This window comes from Columba livia, chromosome 5 (genome assembly GCF_036013475.1).
Source record: "Columba livia isolate bColLiv1 breed racing homer chromosome 5, bColLiv1.pat.W.v2, whole genome shotgun sequence".
Classification (NCBI taxonomy): Eukaryota; Metazoa; Chordata; class Aves; order Columbiformes; family Columbidae; genus Columba; species Columba livia.
In genome coordinates this window covers 53,599,095-53,620,969 of record NC_088606.1, presented here as the reverse complement: position 1 = coordinate 53,620,969, position 21,875 = coordinate 53,599,095, and the positions used below count along the sequence as shown (strand labels likewise).

The window sequence follows — 21,875 nt, the reverse complement described above, 5'->3', positions numbered from 1 at the left end:
TCTTTCAGAAAACTCTTCACCGTTTCAGGATGCACACTATATTATATCAAATACATGTGTATTATACTTTTTATCAGAAGAGGTATTAGAAGCCCCACCCAAGGCTACTGACATTAACTACATAATCAGAGTGGAGTACAGGGACTTACCTCCCCTTGATCTGACAAAAACTGTTTAAATGGGGTAAGCAAGTAAGACAGCAGGTCAAAGGCATTCTGGGCTGCTGGGATGGTCCCATAAGTGCTGTACCACAGCATCATGCAGAGAAGCTGTGCAATCAATCAGAAAATACATAATGAGCATCTCATTATACAAACATTCATTTTCATTTCAAGACTGCATAATTAACTAATTTAGTTCTCATTGATTTCATGTTGATCATAATTTTTGCTTTAAGAAGTCAGGTATTTTCTAGGCTGTAGCTTAACAAGAATAAAAAGACTGAAGGCTAAATGATTAGCTACCATTAACTAGATGTATATCACTGAATTAAGCAAGCTTACTTGCCTCTACACTAGCAAAAGGACTGGCCATGGCAGCCTGTACATTGAAAGAGCAACAGAGTCCTCTGACTTCTAACCTTCCAGCATTATTACTTTTAGATCAAAACTGGTTAATTCAACGAACTTTTAATAACATACAAAGACCATTAAGGCTTATCTCATACTATGCAAAGCTCTCACAAATACCCATATTCACATATGTATCCCTATAAAAAGATACACACAAACATACACATGTTGAGACATTTCATTTGAACCACTTAAGGTTGCTGCACACATCACAGTTAACATAAAACTACAAAAGCAAAGATGCTGTATTTAACACCCCACAGAGAGGTATACCCTCACCTCTGACCATAAAGTGCAAACTACAACTTTAAAGGAAACACCTCCCAATCTACTTTTTAACAAGATGGTTATTTACCCCCATACATATCAGCTACAGAAGATGGATTTGTTGAGAGACGGGTCATTTGGCAAAGGAGGCATTTGCAGAAGGGCAGGGAATGGGATGGGATTTTGGGGTGTCAAAAGGCAGGGCTGTGAGAGGTAGAAGAAGAAATGAGAGGACTGTAGCTACGTGCATTGCTGCATCTACTACCAACGAGAAGAAAACCTCCCAAGAAGGGTCCAGCATTTCAAAGCAATGACAAGCTGCCTTACCAGGATCTGTGAGAAGACAAACAGATACATGCTGTCTCCAGGCATTAATCCATTCCACCGGGCAGCCCAACCATGCAGTGCTGTTTTCTGTGAGGTTTTCAGGGACTGCTCCTTCCTGTTCAGCTGTCCCCGTTGTCCTTCAGCTTCATCCACTGACTCCATAATGGCTGGATTGGGAAGACCTTCACATGAAAATGACATGTGCAGGGAATGAATAGTAGGTAACCCTGTAGCCACTGCAGAGCCTGCAAAGGTTCTTGTTTTCCTAGAGACAATGGTTACTTCTCAGTTCTGCATCAGTAAGTGCAGCTCAGGATTGTGAGCGTCACACTCTATTAGTGCAGCTGCATTCACCTGCCTTCGTCAGAAGAAGTGAGTGTGGGCGGATAAATTATTTTCCCTTTCTTTCCGGAGGTGCAGATTCTGGGCTGTGTTGTTAATAAATTCTCATTTACATCACTGCACCTTTTCATTTTTACCTTTTAAAAGGAATCATCTGTGCTATTTTCTAGCTCCACACTTCCCAGATACAGGGTAGCAGAGAACCCATTTTGTCCCTCCCTGCTGCAACTTCTTTATTTCCCCATAGTTGTCTGCTTTGTTTAATTTTATTACAAATTTCTGAGGTAGAGACTGTTTCATGTTATGTGTCTGAATAGTGCTCAAGGGCTCTGGATTTTGGCTGAGTGTCCTAAGGCATTAATAAAATAGACTTTATCCTAGTAACCTACTTCTTGGAAGAATTCATACTCGAGTGCTATTTAATAATGTTGTAATGCTATTCCATTCAGTGGAAATATGCACTGGAGTGGCTAGTCCCTCAGTAACAGTATTTTGAACACATTCTGTGTAGATATAAATTAACTTACAAGCTAACAGGAGTGAAAGATCAAACCCATTTGATATAAGTACTACTGATTCACATCTTTCTACATGAGGAAAGCCCCAAGGCTGTCCTACATACAACACTGTAGCCTTAAGCCTACCTAAGGCAGCCACCTTTGCCCCAGGGAACAGCCACATCATTGGCCCTTCTGTGGCGTGTTGAGGGTCAAGCGTCTACAGAACGTTCCTCTCATCAGACATTTCTCTAAATATCTCACAATAGTATCTTTAAGTCAGATTAGCATCCACAAACCAGCCACAGCTCTGATTAGGCAAATGAAACTAGGATCTACATGTAAGCTAAGAGTCTGGCCATTGGTACAGTAATGATTCATGAAAATACCCCTTCCTGATTTATAAAATCCAAATATGTAAGAGTGGACAGGAACATGCAATGCTTATTCCCACTCTGATTATTCTTCTCCTCACTGAAACAAACCTTGGGACATCCATTCCTGCACAAAACAAGGTGTTTGGGAGATGCTGATGTCTTTCTCTGCAAGGTTCTCCATTCCCACAGCTGCCCAACAGAAACAGGGTCATAATTTTGTAATGACTGGAGAGACCCAGAGATAACAGAAGGAGCACCTGCAAGGTACTACCAGCTACTTGCCCAGGAGATCAGGTTACTGGTTTCTCATTTTCAAAATATCTCTGATCAGTTTATGACAGGTAGTGGCCTCAGGAGGGTATGCTGAGTATAACTGGTTACATGTAGCTATTTTCATTGTCTTTACACAGGTATTGCCCCAAGGAGCATAGAGAACATGCATCTAGACAGACATATACCCATGCACGTCATATCACAATTAACTGACTATTTGCCAAGGACTCGGTACAGTAATTTACATAACCACTGACAAAATTTCATATTAAATACAGGTCAATAAAACATGGAAAAATATGTAACTGTCAACAATCCCATCCCATCCCATATTTCTCATGGTGGTAAAACTTCCTTCACTTTCTTCTGTATGTCTTTAATGCTAGAAGACAACCACTTGAAAACAACACATTTCAAAGAAAAGCACACAGTTTCTGGAATATAGCTCCAAAGATCACAGCAGCTCTACCTCCCTACCCTTCAGGATCCAGATGGTCCATCTGCAGTCCATGACACCCCCCAGGAAACACAGAGTCCAGACGCAGTTCTTGGAATACTGAACACACTCTTAACATGTGACTTCTGACACCATGCTACATAAAGCTGGACCCAAAGTTCTCCAGGAGGACAACACAGCGACCACATTCAGCAGACACAGTTAAGGCTACCTAAATATTTCAATGCTGACCTTTGTTTTCATTTTCTATAATGTACTAAAATTTAACAGTTGAAATTAAAAATTTCCAAGCTTCCAAGCTGCTTCATGTATCACTGGATTTGGACAAGAACTGAGGGGAAAACCCTTGTTACTGTTTGCCTGTTTTTTTTCCTGCACTTTTTGCAGGATGTTTATGGTCTGTGTTTTGGAATAGGAATTTGAAATTTAGCAGGGACAGAATCTTGATATCAGAAATTATTTTCATCATCTGTGCAAAAAGACATGCACCTGTGGCTGAGATACAGACATTAAAAGGTATCTATTTATATATTGTTCATTATGGTTTTATTAAAGTCTCTAACCTTCTGTTTTCACTAAGCATGTTTTAAGTCCTACTGTTCCTTTACTGGACTTAAATAATGCACCTCTGTCCCCAAGAATGGCCAACGAACCTATTTGCTGTTTTTCCAATCCGTAGTGACTTTTCTTGAATACTCCTCCCCAAAGCTTGTGATAAAATACACAGAGCAGAATTAAAACACCTTTGGGAAGACAACCAAAACAAATAGCCAGTGAACACAGATTCAGATAAGCTTCCAACTATTTTGTACAAATCATAATACATCATATTTCCAAAAGCTTTTTTTTTTTTTTAACTGACCAAAAGCTCATTCACCTGCCTAATGCACCAGGTAAACAGAATTTCTTTGTTTCATACCTGTAACAGCCTGAGATTTTACAAGGTCACTTCTGCCTATGTTGGAAACAGAACCCTGACTCTAATATAACGATGTGGAAGCTACTTAACCACATGCCTTCAAAACAAAAACAACTAAAGTTAGGAGACCGCTCTGCATCTGTAACCATGGGGATCTATGCCTCTCCACAGCCCAGAAGCCTAATTCCTGGTATTCCAGTGTTGTCTAGCAACAGCTGTATAGCTGTAAGAGTCACATTCTATTTCTTATGACTGCTCTATATGAAGGACAATAGGCTACTTGTATTTTCAATTATTTTCACTGCATAGAGATCTGGTCTATGGACCCAGGAGCCCAGGATTCCAGCTCCATTGAATTGATGCAGTTCAGCTGTTATCAACAGGTATTTTTCACTAAGACTGTAAGACTATGAGGGCACCAGGTCAAGAACTAAAATAATGGAGAACTGTCTGAATTCATACATTAAGATTAAGATTCATACATTAAGATTCATACATTCATTCATACATACATTAAGAATTCATACATTAAGATTAAGATTAATGTCTTGGGTACACAAAGGACTAATTTAAGTTCACTCAAAAATTTGCCACTCCAAATAAAAAAAAGAGTTAACAGATACAATGACACCCGCCTAGGGTTCTATATGGATTTAACTACACCAGCTTGAAAGAATACTTATATTACAATTCACACTTTATCTTGCAATGCTATATTCCTGTATTATTTGCTCTAACGGGCCCTGGTTTATTTCAGTGCACAGATTAGGTAATAAATGAGTGAGGTATCAGTAAAGTTTTCCTGTGTCAAGGTCAGTGCAAAGGTCCTAAGACAACTGATAAGGATGACTACATCCAGCAGGAGTGAATTAAGCCTCTCCTCTGCCAGTGATTTGACTGACAGTTAAAGCTAACCACCAATGTGATATCCTCCTCAATCCCTGCATCATGGAGATTGGGATTCAAGTTTCCCAAATACTTTTGCTTTGATATCAGGCTATGCTTGGTAGAAAAAACCCTTTGGCAGAAGAACTGAAAAGTCTCTGGCATCTGTAGCAGACATATGGCTTGTTAAAGCAACTTGAAATTTCAAAACGGTACCATAAACTTAACCTCACCCTTGCTGTTCAAGGAAAGGAAGTTTCTGGATCAAAACACTGATCCATTCAGCCTGTATTCTTTCCTTAAACACAGTCACCAGTACAAGCTGCCAAAAATAAATGGCACAACACTTTGCTGTGGAATAATCTATACAGGGAAAAAAATCTTTGTCCACTCACAAGGTAACAGCTGGCTTCTGTACTCAGACAATGCCCATTTTGAAACCCCTGTGCCTTCCAGCTCTTTCTTTTTCTAACTTCATATGCGGGTACATAAAGGGCAGAAGAATGAAACAAGAACACCTATATACACTCTCAGAAAAACATGTGCATAGAGTACTAGACTTAACTGAAACACTAAAAGGCACTGTAGTAATGGTAAGTCAACAGTGCCCTGCAGTAACTTGCCATGATCCAGTCAAATGCTGCTGTGGGCAAAGCATCAGCAGCTCTGTAACTCTACTGATTCATACTTAAAGCCTTCAGAGGAAAAAACAAACAAACAAACAAAAAACAACCTCCCAGAACCATGTATCCTGCCTGTATTTCCTAATGAAGTTAGCACTTTAAAAGGAACTTGTGTCCTCTCTTGTGCACAGGTGCTAATGCTCAAGGAATTGACACAGCTCCATTGGAAGACTTCATTTAACAATGTATTTTTGGGATGAAAAAAAACTTGCTCTGTACCAAAAGAATTTTTATAATAGAAATAAAATGTACCCTAACATTGAAAATACAGTGATCATGCAGTTATCAGACTTTTAATTGCATCTACCACACTTTATTTGTTGGAATTATGCTTCCGGAGGACTGGGTGGTACCGCCTTTTCACTGGGAAATACAAATTTTGTTAACAGTGACTTATTCTTCATTCATGGTAAAATCCCCAACCTCTGTGGAACCAGCTGCCAGATAGACAAGATAGGAGGGAAAAGCACACCCTTCCTGTTCTGCCAACTCCCAGGCTGCAGCAGTCAACATGCCACAGCAGTTCAGCTGCATTGTCCCATATTGGTTTCACATGTGTGGAGATTTATATCCCCCTGAAGCTGCCTATATCTTCATTATGGCTGCACATGACAAGAATTTATTCTATAGAAAGGGACCACAGTAGGGAAGCATTGCAAAATGTGAACATGCCAGCAAGACTTCACATCCAACAAGACTATCACCACTTTGCACCAGAGTCCAAAATTCACATATAGCCTCTGCACCTTCACATATAAAAATGCAATTGCCTACTAAAATCACTGCCTCCAATTTCCTGCTAGAGAGACCTGCTATTGATTAGAAAACAGTAGATGAATATATACTATTGATATGGGCCTGCTAATCAACTGTTTATTTTCGCATTATTTTCACAAATTGCATATGCAGGGGACAGCCCTGGCATTGTACTTCACAAATCTCGTCAAGACATTGTTAAATTTGCAGGTCACAAGACACACTGATTGCAGGCAAGTCCAGATGCTGGCAAGACACATCAAAGCTGAATGAGCTGCCTCAGAGTGCACATGAATGAGAGGCGGCTTGTGCTGGAGGATAAAAGACAGCTCATCTAATCAAAGAATGGATCTTAAGGAGAGAGGTATCAGATGAGAAAACATTCTCTGTTTTGTTTACCACTGCAGTATGAAAAGGACGGAAACAGAATGAGCTTTTGGACCAAAAGTCCATCTTTCTCTTGCCCTGCAGTGGTATGGAGGAACTGGGTAAGAGGAAGGGGACTTTTCATACGCACAAGGCAAACAACTTGTGAACTTATATTCCTCTTTCTACAGGAAACCAACTGGTGGGTCACCACAACTCAGAAACTTCTACTGAACTTTTTTATAACCAGCCAATCTCAGATATTAAGAAGCTAAATGTAATAACAGAAGCTGCATCATTACTGTTTATAGACAGATACAATTCACCACCGGGGAAAGTCTGGGTTTTCTTGATACTCTCTGCATTCCTAACTCATCTAACAACTTATACTAAAACATAACACTCGAGATGTAATGAGCTCCATTGAAAGCTGGGAATGCTATTTCCAACACTTGCTGTTATCCTAAGAATGCATCTCTTTTTCTCTGGCTCCTTCATTATTAATTTATTTTTTTTTTTACCTTCCCAGTCATGCTATGAAACTATTTCTACTCGGTCCCCGAGGTGCTCTGTCTACAAGAGTTCAATAAATTTACCTTTTCCAAATGGCTCAATAAAACATTAGGAGGAGAGCATCTAGTTGCTACAAGTATCCAGATTAGGAGCTGCAAAGAAAAACATTTCTAAATGCACCCAACAGCTATCTACTACCGCCTGACTGGAGACAGAAGGGATTTACAACATAATCACCTCAATAATTCCAATTCCACTCTGGAAAATGACCAAGTTTTAGCTGCCAAGAATTTGTGGTTGGTAGATCTTGCATTTGTAATGCAAAACCACATAGAGCGCTACTTCAGAAGGTATCAGGCAGCTTAATTCAAACACTAGCAAGAACCCAGACAGATCCACGTATCCCACAAAGTTTACCACTAAACACTGCAAGGCAAAAGTCACTTTGGTATCTAACTAAAAGCCAGTTCAATTGATCCAATAGTCCTTTGTAGGACTGCAAACTGTAACTGCAGACTTCATTCTCCTCTCTGTGCAACAGAAATTAAAGAAGAAATAAACTTGACATACCATTAATCCAATCAAAGGTTCCAAATAACTGTAACCACCATCTCTGACACATTACAGAGGAATGGAAAACTCTTCACCAAAACTCAGCCTACACAACAGCAACCTGGTTGTCAGTCTCCTAAGCTCCTTATTCTGAGGTGAAATTCAGCTTATGATTTGTAATGCTTTCAGTTTGCAGTAAGCGTATCTACCCTGGACCTTAAGAATTAGCTGGATCATGCTACAGGTATTTATAGCTGTGTGGAGAATAATTTGTAACACTCAAGGATTCTATTTGGTAAAGCTAGATGTTTTTGCTGAAATGATAACACTGGAAGTAGCCAAGAATATTGGTCTTTAATTCATTCTGATTCCTGGTTTTACACACCCATCAAGAGGAATGCAGTTGCTCAAGAGCTCTCAAGTGACACTGCTTCAGGCTCTCTGAAGATTCAAGAGAACACCACCCATGGCTGGGTTTGGTTTTGTTTGTTTGTTTTGGGGTTGTGTGTGTGTGGTTTTTGTTTTAGTTTTTTTGGGGGGAAGGACGTTTTGTTTGTTTGTTTTTTAAAAAAGTTCATCTGAAAGATCAAACTCCGGAATACAAGTCTGGAAAATTTGGTGACAACAATGCACATTAAACCTTTAAAACTGAGCTTTTAGTTAAGTACAACCAGTGATATAAAGTGTGTCTGCCTGCTGTTGTTCTGTCTATAGAGAAAAATCTGCTTCAGTCCTTCCTTCTGAAAGAAAAACACAGAAACTGATACTAAAATACCACAACTTTTTGCATCACTACAAAACTGCTTAGAAAAACACTGCAATGGCCCCTCCCTAACTCTGAGTGAAAGGTTAATTTATCCTTGTGTGCCAGAGGACAACCCACAAATATTATCAATTTTCCTTCGCACTTGCTTGTCCATGAGTTGCAGCTAGCATGCTCAAAGCCAGCATACTCATTTAGAAAAAGGCAAACATTCTCTGCGGAGTTCATGAAACAAAAGCGCAGAGAGGGAAATGGGTGTCATTTACTAGCCAGGAAAAACAGACTTGCACTTCTCAAGCTCAGCTGGTAGAGTCTGGCTGCTGCTTAAGCCAAACTCTGATTACCAAAATGGAAAGATGCATCAAGAGATAAGAAAGGAGGAAAGTAATGCAAAAAATCTGTGAGCAAGCCAGGCAGTGAACCTAGGCTTCTCCCATTTCACTGGCAAAATTGTTAACAAACTTGGAGACGAAACTTCCCTCTCCACTTCAAGTAAGTTTTGGTGAGAATATGCAGCCCCTTCTCCCTGCTGGTGGGCTGCGCAGCTCCATCCATAAGCGGCCTTTTCTCATCTCTGAGGGAACAGGAACCTGATGCCAAGGCGTGTTAAGAGAATAGTTGCCTTTCCACTCAGCAGCTCCCTCTGAACTGCTGAGTCACCTTTTCTCTGCATTCACTTTCACACTGCTCCCACTCAGTCCACCTGCCACTTCATCTGGGACGAGTAGGAGGCAAGAGAAAGAGGTGAAGTCAGAAAAAATGCTCATGTTTACCCAGGACCATTATGATACTGCAGGGTCACATATAAAAGGAAGCCTGCAAGCTGCTAGAGAGGGATGGAAAATAAGAATTTCAGATTGCAAGACAAACTGCATCCCCCTCTTCTACAAGAGGAGATCAGCCAGCAAATAAGTTGTGAACCTCATCCGATTCCAAATCAGTCACTGATGTTACATGCTTGCTCACATGTTCTGCAAATCTCAGGTTTCAGATCAGGCCTTGACGTTTTCCTTTGTTTCTGTGATTTAGAAGAGCTTTCAAGTTACTGTGATGTTTTCAGCTGTCCAACAGGCTCTGTGCAGTAAATGACTGGCTGCCACAGCAAAGTGCCACAGTGATAAGTACCAACACCCTCTGGACAGATCCCAGTTCCTACAGGCATCTTCAACTGAGCTGCTGCAGTGGAAATGTCCATCAGCCACAACTTTCATCATTCAAGAAGACAAAGAGAAAAATCTGAGCCATTTTCTTGCAGCTTCCACAAAACTCAAGCATAACAGGAAGCAACATCTACTACCTATTAAATTTTTATGTAAAAAGGGACCCTGCTATTATCAGTGGTATCATACATGTTCATCATGGTTACAAAGGGTCCACGTTGCTCTTAGGTTGGGCCACACATATGGAAACATACATTTAATTATCAAGGTAGTCTTTTTTTCTGTAATTAGATTTCTGGACAGTACAGTTTATAGCTCATGAAAAAAGAAAATGCCCAGAAGCTTCCTACTTTATTAAATCATTGATCTGAAAACTGCTGCTTAAACTAAGTTCCAAACTAAACCAGGACAACTGTGATTAATTTTCAGACTAATTCTTAACTACCTCTACTGTTAGTATTCAGCAGAAAAACTAGGGGCTTCTTAGGAACTAAATAAGAATATTGTTTTATTAAACAGAATTAGCAATTCAAAGAGTAAGCCTGCTTTTCTCTGTGAGAAAGAGTCTGGTTTTAGGTAATGTCCACCCTTGCTTCTCTGTAATTCTTCCAGCGCAAGTCTGTTTGCTTGAAAACACACTTGTGCTGTACACATCTGAAGTGCAAAGAATATACTCAGTCTGAGGAGATATTAACAACATCACATTAACATGCCTTTCTATACTAAATTCCTTTCCCTGCCTTCTAGTATGGCTCATCATCATGTTGCTCAGTACATAGTTCATGAAAAGATATGATGACTGCAGGGAAAAAGAAATACGGAAAAGAATAAAGCAAAACTGAAAACATCATAAAAGTTTTCTGCCTCCGTACAGGGTTTTTTGGTGTTTGGTTTTTGGTTTGGTTGGTTGGTTTTGTTTGATTTTTTTCCCAAACAACCAAAGTACGAGACAGGTCTCTGGCCTATGAATTCATCCTTGAAGAAGCAAGGATGCAGCCTGCCACCAGAGACTTTGTTTCACTGAAGAGTGAAACAGAGACTTCATTTGAGCTGCTGTTAAACCCTTCCTTGAAGAAACCAGATGCTCAAGATAGCACTTCTCCCAGACTTGGAGTCCTACACAGTGCTATTGGTTGCGTAGTACACCTAGCCCAACTAGTAAGAGAGAAAGTAACTTATTTGATCATCTTACCATATCTCCAGTCCGTAATTCATATGAAACAGAGTTGCAAGGGCAAAGCAGCTCACAATACAGCTGGCTGACAGCACTCCAGGTCAGACGTAAGCATCATTTACATGGGAGGAAGAAGCAAACAAAATCATCAGGCCCTCTGCTCCAGCCAGCCAGGCCTCCCAGTTCAGTAAAGATGAGCTGCTAGGAGCCAACAGAAGCAGCAAGGGACTGTCAGATAAAGCAACCACATGGGAAGTACCGGATAGCTACTGGACCAGCTGCTGGGGTCTGATTCTCCTCCAATACTCACTATAAACTACTATGTCTCTACTAATAATGGAGAAGTTGCTCTTAATTTCCAATGCATGATTAGTTATGACCCTGTCCACATATAAATTGTACTCCCACTATTAAATCAAATAAACAAGAGGTTTATTTTTAATGATTCTACTAATGCTTACAGGTCTTAAGCAGAAGATGTGTCTTCAAGCACGGTCCTTTTTACTTCTCTCCTGAGAAATACATCAAGTTAAAGGATATGTCATTTCTCGTGGCAGCTAGGACCCCTGGAGCAATGTTTGCTTCAAAACAATTAAAGTATTAAATATGGTGTCAAATTACAGCTCTTAAAAAGTGAATGCAGACCCTCAGCAGGCAGAGACAGTGAATATTAACTTCTATCATACCCACACATAATTAGCATTTGCCATCTTTCAATCAGGGCTCTATTCAAAGTTGTTTGTTTGGGGCTTTTTTTGTGCAAGGCTCACTCCTCCTTTCCTATTAAACCCCTTACAGAAGATCTGTCTGATTACTGCTTAACAATTAGATGCTTTTTTTCTTTCTTTAATAAAGGCTACATTTCTTTGTTATGCTGTTTTATTAAGTGAAAGTTTTCAAGTTCCTGGAGATAATTTTGCAGGTGCCTTGAGCTTTTATAAACACACTGCAAGTTTACTTTCAGTGGAGCTGGTTGTGCCAAACTATTCCCATCCTGCAAACTCCCTTTAACACTGAAAATGGAAACCCACAATGCAGCTCCATAATTCCACAGTTATAGAGCTCTGGCTTTGACTGCTCATGAATCAGCCTTGCACAGACAACATAGCCAGGGAGAACTCTCAACAGCACAAAGATGCCAATTGAGATGCACAAGGTGGAATTGTCTTTCTGAAACAGGACAAACAACTCTTCCCTCCCAAACACAAATTATAATTTTTGTGCCTTTAGCCTTTAACTGCAGGATATACTTAAAAGTGCCTGAATGCATAATCAAAAAATAGCAGCAGTAATTTAAAACCAGTCAAACAGCTTCTGTGACACAAGACCGAATCTGACAATTAAAAGAAATAAGCACATTCTGGTTTCATACACTTTTTAAAGTATTTACTAGTTATACTATCATCTGAATTGGTATTAGTACACTTGCATTGCTTGGAAAAAGCATATTCTCATAACTCAATAACTTCTACAGTTCTAATGCTAATGCCATTGTGTGTTTCTAATTTCTTTTCAGTGACTTACTAGCCTGGTGTCTTGTAGGTATTAAGTTTGCTTTCTGCTCTGATGAATAAGAGGGTTTGGACCTTAAAGCAGATGGGTGATATGCTGGCTTCCTGCCAGGCTCAAATGTGAACATTTTTATGCCATTCATGTGGGTATAGCCTGCTTTACTAAGTGACTAATATCTTATGCCCTGGAGCCTTCAGCAAAAACATTTAGGAAAGCCACTATCACATTCAACGTTTATTTCAAAAGGCATTCTCTTTCCTGAGCAAAGTAAATTATATCAAGACCAGTCTCAACAATCATCTTCAGCCACAAACCTGATACATGCCTCAAGGGCACTATCCCCAGTATGATCATTTCACTTTCTTTCACGCTTTTAAAAAGGCTATGCTTGCACTGCTTGGCTTTCTCAGAAAGCAATGGTATCATTCAGATGCTATAACTTTGGCTCTAGAATAAGCGCTTGTATAAAAAAAAAAAAAGTGTAGAAATCTAGAAACAGTATGTCCACACTCGATTTTATCTCTGTACTAGAGTGCTGTTTCCACCCAGTGCTACTCCATTATGGGCCCACATGCAAAGCCTGCACAATTGAATACCATTCCTTTCAGTTCAGTGCTCTTCCACCTCTGTAACTGCAGTCCCTTCATGTTAGGGGCATGCTCAGATTATTAAAATGTGATAAGTATAACAGACTCGTTAATCTCTCATCCTTGCTAGCTGACCACACAGCAGCACAAAAGGTGAACAGCGCACACAGAGGAAGGTAACCATCCACTTTGTTTACTTGTGTCTAGTCTATATGGGTTCCTATACTGTGCTCATCAACACAGATACACAGCCTTAAGTAGTGAACTAAAAAAATACAACAGCTTGCTTTCTCATCCTCTTCCCAGTGCGGGAACATGCACAGAGCAATGTTTTGTCTAGACAGATAGGCAGACATGCACAAGTTGTTATGGATTTATGTCGGAGAAGGTGAGAAGAAAAAAGCCCATGCTCATGATGAGCATCGCAATTATTCTGGGAGGATTTTGCACCACTTGCCTGCAGTCATAAGCCTAACTATGCAAAACAATCCAAAGAAACAAACCTCTCATGGATGCATGCATTCCAAGGCTCTGCTTGATCTGTGGTGACTGTACCTTGCACCACACAGCCTCATGCTGAGTTACCTTAGCAAGAGCTGACATTAATCAGTAGGTCTGCAAGGCAGTAAGCAAAGTTCTGGGGAGACATAATTTCGGATCTTGTATCAATGTAGCGTTTCTACTTCTAGCTTCAGGGCCAGCTTGCTATCAGCTAACCTAGGGATTTTTGTTCTGTACTCCAACTAACAGTGTGGAAATGCTCTCTGATACCTGAAACAAAGACCATTCTGGAGAGGACTTGACTATGATCTCATGGATCACGGAAGCAGTCAGCAGGTATGCTGCATTTGTGGTAGTCAGAGCCACCAAGGAGACACACTTAAAACCTCCCATCGCTACAGGCATAAAGGGTCTCACAGTATGTCCTATTCTGAGCATGATCTATGCAACACAAATTGTAGCTATTCAAAAACATGGTTTTCTCAAGGCCTTGATTAAAACATTTCTTCCTTTTCAGAAGCTCCTGATTTCATAACATTTATAACTCAGGTCACCACAAAGGCACCAAACATATCATTATAGATTCCTAGTTGCCCTACTGTTCTGTCTCCATGTTGAAACTTCTGTGTATATAATATATTTTGAAATACAGGCAGTCAGTTGCCATCTATAGTGAAGTATGGCTGGCAATATGAGTCAATGGGAAGCAGGACTTGATCCACACAGACGTATTCCTGCTACGCTATCCAGAACACTTCACCTGCATTAACAGGAGATGCCAAACACCTCATACCAAATCTCTTCCCACAGTGAGGTATATGAAGAAGTTAAACCTGCACTGAGTAATCTTGTAAATCTCATTCTTAGCTTGTAAGGACCAATGCAGTCCTTTCAAACTCACCACCTCTGTCTTCATCCACAGGAGCCAGATTCTACCACAAGATTTTTTCCTTGTACCTCTCAGCTCCCAGTGACAACTATGTACCACACACCATCTTGGTCCTTTTTCCTGAAGACAGAATTAATTATGCTGGGAAAATCATAAGCAGAATGTACAAGAGAGCAACATTTTGTGCATGGCCCAGGTAGAAGCACTGTGATCTGTTTCAGATATGCTGAGCAGAGGCACAAAAGACAGAAGATTAATCAAGAAAATATAAAGTCCTACTTCTGGGGGATAATTATAACATTATAGTCCATCTTTTAATCTCTATACATCTTGAAATGGTCTCAGCAACTGAAAAGGCATAGCATTACTGAATCTATACATGCATCCAATAGGAATAGCACTTCAGTAACATGCAGAAAAACCTCAAGAACAAAGGCAGCTTCACCTAAGAACTGTTGCACAAGTGTTTTCCCCTAAAAGATATTCAGAACCTACCAGTGGGCACACAGAGTGCTTAAAGGGGCCATTTTGAGAGCCCCTGCATGAACGTGACAGAAAGAAAAATCACCTATTCTGAATACGCTTTCTGTATTTATCTTTGTCTCCCACAGGAGGCATACAAAATGGAAAGCATTTAGCGTCTTTCAGGAGCGCCATTTCTCTTCCTGAAAGCCTGCAAAATTCGGTCAAATGAAACTTTATTTATTTCAGCAGGAATGTTGCCTGCGCAAGGAAGCTGAGACCAAGCCTTGAAGCCTAACCATCTCCTCTCCTATTTCTGGGTTCAGAAGTAAGAGACCTTTCTAACATGCAGATAGAGAAGACAAAGACATTCAGCCTGCTACTCTACTCACTTTGCAAAGCAGCAACTATGGACTATCATTTGAAGGTCAGTCTCCGACATACAGTATTTATCTGCCTACTGTCAAACAACTGCAGAAGCAGAAAGGAGTTCTAATAGAATATGTTAGTTAATTAAATCTGGAACATTAATGGGTTTTTCATAACATTGTAGCATTGTATCTATGAAAAGCAATGAAAAAATGGTTCTATTTAGAAGTGGTAATAGCTGTAGTCTTTGAACATATGCTTAATGAATAAATCTGTTAGGAAAAAAGGCCTGTGTGTATTGGAGGGGGGTAGTATGTTTGTTCTCACTTAAAGCGTGCCATGATGGCAATCATCAACAGCAAATGGCCTCTATTGTCAGGACTAAATAAAACTGTACTTGGACATTTACTTTCAGGTGAATTTTTTGTTTTAAATAACACATTCTTTTAGCTAAACAGCTGAAATGAAAATAAAGCAGTGGCAGATTCATGTTATTAAGGACACCTGATCAGCATTCATGCTCTCTGGTAGGTGCAAAGAACCACAATATAGTAATATTGAGGCAGCTTGCTACCACAGCATGGGGTGTAGCACACAAGAAGCCAAATAGACTACAGTGAAGAGGCATTCAGATCCCATGGTGAGAACAGCCTAACAACCCAGTGCTAGCGCATATTGTAGTGGTGGGTGCAATTTCAGGGATGAAATTATACAGAATATAGTACAACACAAAACCTGAACAGAATAGACTATTTAAAGCTTAGAGGACAACCAGAAGTCTATGATGGCAAAGTACATGAGAACAAACTCCGGAGACATTCAAAACCCGCCTGGACGCCTTCCTGTGTAATTTCATCTAGGTGTTCCTGCTCTGGCAGGGGGATTGGACTAGATGATCTTTCGAGGTCCCTTCCAATCCCTAACAGTCTGTGAAACTCAATCTATTTGCTTTCCATTTCCTTGAGCAGGTAGGTGAATCTAATAAGCTGGTTGATTTGTTTGTGAAATTAAAATGCCAACTTGTTATGCTGGGAAGTAAGTATGGAAAATATCCACAGTTAAGCCATAGCTTGCAGGGCATTTTTAAAGGAAGCTTGACAGATGTTGCTAAAATGCGCCCCAAAAAGACAAATGTGTGAATCTTTACTGAACTCCTCTTCCGTCCTCCTAAAAGCTGTTCTTTTGGAATGTCAGAATCTCTCTCCACTAAATCTGAAAGCTGAAGCTCCTCAGTTCTCCTCTGAATGCTCCTAAGGAAGGTTCATCATGACAGACTCCCCTTCCTGTTCTTTCCCTCCATTACATGCTTGAACATGGCTCTCTTATGCAACATAGCCAGATCACAACTGGAAGGCTCATTATGTGGTGAAAGGACCACAAGGAACTCCCAGGTTGCATTCAATCAGATTTCCTAGTGTAACACACCGCAGCTGAAAATCTAACAATCAGGTGAGACCACGCCATGACCACTGCTGCTTTGACAACTCTTCTCAGGCAACAGGGTTGGGAGACTGCTCCTCACTGCTTCTGGACAGTTGAACATGACTCTACACCTGCTCTTCATCAGCTTTGCAGTGTCTCTCCTTTCCTTTAAGAACTTCTCGCTGTGAACATGCAGAGCAAATGCAGAGTAACAAAGATCAGAGATCATGAGTAGGTGGAAAGAGATAAGATGTACAAAGATAGAGTCTCACATTTGCAAAACTTCTTTTCTGAGAGGGAACTGTGATACAACAAAAAAAACATTCCATCCTTAAAACTTCTAATTCTTGGGGATGGCATTCCCCTCCCACCCTCTTCTTAATGCTATCTTTATTGAAACTATTTTCTCATTGATGTTTCTTGCATTTTCCTGTGGCGACAGAGATGTCATCAGCAGGCACAAGGAAACCATGAAACCTCAACCTGCAATCTGGTAAGGCAGCGGTCTAGAAAACATGATTTCCAAAACACAGTATCGCAAACCTCTACTGTTACAACAGACATTAAGACTTGCAAAGGATTGCTTGCTTCAGCTAATAAAAAAAAAAACATTTATAAGACTGTTACAAACAGACACATGTCAGCAAGGTTCTCAGAAATTACTAGCATTTTAACAGGCTGATTTTCAGCTTATTTCAGCATGCAGTTCTGAGATAAGTTTGTCCACTAATCAGCCAGTTAGTCCACCAACCCAAACAGTGACCATGAGGCATGCACAAAATTTGGTATGTAACATTGTGCTCTATTCAAAACACTGTATCATTTTGGGTTCCACATCCCTGAAACAGATGCTTTGGTATTTTTGACCTCTAAAATGTGTGTTTGGTAACATTAAATCAGGTTCTACAAAAACACTCTCATCAGGTCATATGGAAGACCAGAGTTAAGCTAGACAATGGACTAGCAGCAACAAGCACAGAAAAGAGAATATAAGAGTGATGAAAGAAGGTGTATGCTTGAGAATAATGGAAATTAGAATATCTGATGAGAGAAGAAATGAAAGAAGGAAAATAAATACAAGGCCACAGAAGAGAAACCCACAGGAGGAGGAGGAGTGTGAAAGCCTCGCAGAAGGAGTGAGTGGAGACTAAAAACAGCATCTGGCAGTAGCTCAAATCAAGCAAGATAGCATATGCAAGTGCAGTACACCAAAAACTTCCTTCCTCTTGGGGATTAAGTAACCTCTGAGTTAGGGTAGAGACTCTTCCCTCTCTCTCTTCTGGGATACTTTCCTCTAAACTCTGAAGCAGAAAAAAAATCCAGTTAAACCTTTCTGTGATTGTAATTTCCCAGTTGCCACTGTGAGCAAGGGCAAAGCCAAAGAAATCAGACATTGATTTTAACTAATTCTTCTAGCAGGAAAGGTGATGGTGGGTACCTCCTCCCTAAATGATATAGGACATCAGGAAGCCAGATTTTCAGAAGGTCTAGGGAGATTTTCAAAATCCCCAACCCAGCCAGATAAAATCCTAGTTCTACTGAAACCACTTCAATCCCCACCTGTTTTTTGTCATGGCGTGTGTGCATAGGCTGCTATGTCTAACTGCATAGCAGGAACAAACTACAACTGTGATTCTTCCCCCCTACGACCATCCAGAGCAGGACAGTAACTGGAGTTCACTGTTGCTCTTCTCAGGTCCACATGCCCACATTTCCTTCATCAGAAACCAGGAACTAACATAGAAAGATTATGCCACCCAGATCTCACTCTAACACATGTCAAGCACATGGTCAGATGTGTGACAGTGCCTACTGTTGAAGATCAAGCTTAAAATGTGGGAGAGGGGCAAGAGCACATGAGGAGAAGGCTGTCCTAATATGAATGGTGAAAGAAAGACTGACAGAACAGTCCTGAAAAATTCTCGGAGTGACAGCCCAGAGGTACTATTTTGCTCTGTATATAGTAATGGAGACTCAGTGAAATGTAGTCTTACCTTGGACTTCAGATCTCAATCTTCCTAGGCACTGCCAGAAACAGTCTTAAAAAACAAACTCTGTGGTCCACCTTTGAAATACAGCTGCCTACTTCTGCTAGCACTCCTGGATCATACCATACTACGTATGCCTCAATGTCCTGTCAAGATACGTTCGTGATTCTTGATAAATCTTTAAACTTTACAAGTGACATTCTTGTATCAATGTTCAAAGACTGAAAGCAAACCAAACAATTAGTGTGGTCAAATGATTACTAATACGTGAGCCCAAACTCAGGTGCATTCCACTTCATTTGGTTATTTTTTTCATAGCAAGCACAGTACAGCATTATCAAGCAAACAACAGGCATATTCACCTTATCAATTTTGGAAAAAAAAAAAAAAAAAATCACTCTGTCACTGCAACTGGAAAGGCAGTGTTTGTCTGGGGAAGAAAGAGGTAAGGTGGAATGCACCTGGAGGAAAACAGAGGTACATCCTTGCAGAAACCCAGGAAAAGCTCATAGCTGCTGGGGAAGCAGCACCATAGTGGTTAGAAGTGCTGTAGAATACCAAATCACAAGCTGGAGCTTTGCATCGAACCACCATGCTAGATCAGCCTGTATGTATCTTTTACTTGGACTGTTATGATGAAGATGACAACAAAAACCACCTCACAACACACCACTAGAAACTGCTGTCTGCAGAAATCTGTATGCTCTAATCCAGTTGATGTGGCCTGCTAGGCCTTTTGAAGTTCAGGATAAACCTTTGTAGCAGTTCATAATTTAACAGTTCATACTCTACCCATATTAAACAGTCAGCATTGCCAATGACATGATGAATTGCAATCTCTCCATGGTGACCTAGAAAGGCACTGAGTGATACAGAGACCCAGAGATGTACCAGCATATGGATTCTATTGTGTTTTCATGCCAGATGCTTGAAAGGTGATCAAAGGATTCTAACTTTCACTGGAACTTCCGCGGAAAACAAATAATCAGTTTCCTTAAATGCTTCACAAAATCCCAGATTAACGTCTTTGGTATTAAACAAAAGGATATGAGGATATCTTTTATATTGTGAGTGCTATGCTGGGCTAATTGAGCTAGCAGAGCAATAAGCATACACTGGAGGACAGCAACAAATAGTTCACATCTCCATAAGTTGCAAATTCCAGTTTACCAGACTTCTACCCCTTACGTGCTATGAAGCAAGAAAACCATTTTATGCACAGGACAGGAGAAGGAAGAGCATCAAGTCAACTCACTTTCAACATGTGCAGCTTGAGAAAGGACCAAGTACAAGAAGAATTAAAAAAAAAAATTCTTAAGAACTTGTCCAACCCTTCCTAAAGGTATACCACACAAAAAACATCTTCAAACACTACCTTCCAAGTCATTGCTTTTCCTTTAAGACCTTGACAAAGACAAAATTTTGCTATGCCTACTTACCCTCATTACCCACACAGCATATAACACACAGTGAATGCATGTTACATATATATTTAATCTATTGGTAAAAGCTAAACTTTCCAACCATGGTCACATTTCTTTTGATTCTCCTTGCTGCAACTGACATTTTCACCACTTTCACCTAGTGTACAGTTAATCCCACTTCTTCATGATTTATAATGGAACAGGAAGAATAACAACCTTATAAGAAAACGGGTGGGATTTTTCATGCCAAAGTCAGTGTCTCTTTTCATGATTCTGTTTGCATTCCACGTGCAAGCATATGGTTAGCCAAACTCTGCTCATGTTACTACATAAATATTTCATAAGCACAAATATCTTCCTGAATCAAGCATTCATTAGAAATGCTGACTACTGGTTATCAAACTACAGTGAAATCATGGAATGTCCATGTAACGAAAGCTCAATGTTAAATGAATGGTCTCTCAACTTGTATGTCAAACCGTTAATCAAAGAGAACCACATCTTCTTCCTTCCACTATGTTCCCACAGAAGCACTCTTTCCACTGAGAGTATATTGCTATATTTTATTTCTCAAACAGAAGCAGTATAAACTGCACAGAGCCAGAGTAAGGCTTCCTTATTTACTTCTTTGCTCTCCTTTTTGTGAGAAATCTCCCTCAAGTCATCAGAATTATTTGTGCAACACCATCAAATGAAAAACTAATTACACTCTGGTTGATAAGAAAAAAACATCATGTACTGCATATAGTCAAAATCTAAAGCAATAAGGACCATATAACTAAAACTGGCACATGATAATTTACTAAGTTGACACCTGTCAAAAACAATAGACTGATTTTTAATTTAACTCTTTGTTGAAAACAGGGTCCTTGTAGATACAAACCTGCAGAGGTAATGCATGTTTGCACTGTAAACCCCCTCATTTTCATCATTGCTCTGATTCCTAGATACTGTTCAGAGATGGATTGAGATTTTCATCTGTTTAATTTTCTACAGTGTTGAGTTTTGTGTACACACTGCAGAAGAAACAAGCTTTAACAAAGATTTAACTGAAAGACCTCAACTTCAAACTATCAACCCAAGTGCACACTCTTTCAAAACTAGCACATTAATTTTGCTCATCCCCACAGTCTTATGTGACCTTGTTTATCTGTATCCAATTTTTCACCTGCACCACAGCAGCTCACAGCTACATCCCACAGCTACAGCAAAACTTTTCAAGCCTCCTCCAGGAACATCATCCAGTTTTATGTCACTCTGCACACCTTTTGCTTCATGCACTATGTTGGATGTCAGCACATGCAAAATCTAGTGGAAGGCAATTCTGTGAAATAAATAGTCTTCTATTTGCTTAAAAAGACCATTTTTCAATCTAGTCCATCATATTTTATGGCTTCACCATTCCTTTTCATTGACCAGCACAAACACGCCCTAACAGTTTCCAAAGGCATTTTTTAGAATTTCAAAGCAAACAGAGGTTTAACATTTAACCTGCAACCTACCCTTACCAAGCAATGCATTAGAAGTTTCTCATTAGCTCACATGCCCTGCAATGAAAACAACATTTTCTTTGTGTGTGTTTTACTGATTGCTCAATTTAGGCACTAAAACACTGGAAACCTTCAGCCACATTCTACATGGCATTTTTTGCAATACTGAAGGTTATTAGTGTGTTTGTGTCAGCTGAACAAAATGATACCCTTTTCCTAGCTAAATTTGAAACAAGGGCAAGTCTGTGGCCCTACGACAATGCCTGGACAATGACTTTTACTTCAAACATTTATCGGAGCACCCTCTGTCGACTTGATTTGGATTTGACGTGGATTTGTATTTCATAC

The 21,875-nt window shown here is 40.0% G+C and overlaps 1 protein-coding gene across 1 annotated transcript in view; it reads right to left on the bottom strand.

Moving 5' to 3' along the window:
• The window catches only part of PTPN5 (protein tyrosine phosphatase non-receptor type 5), an 89,878-nt gene that overhangs the window by 40,730 nt on the left and 27,273 nt on the right, over positions 1-21,875 (bottom strand). Inside the window, 2 exon segments of the mRNA XM_065065226.1 lie at positions 150-269; positions 1,167-1,348. Coding sequence (XP_064921298.1) covers positions 150-269; positions 1,167-1,348 — 302 coding nt within the window.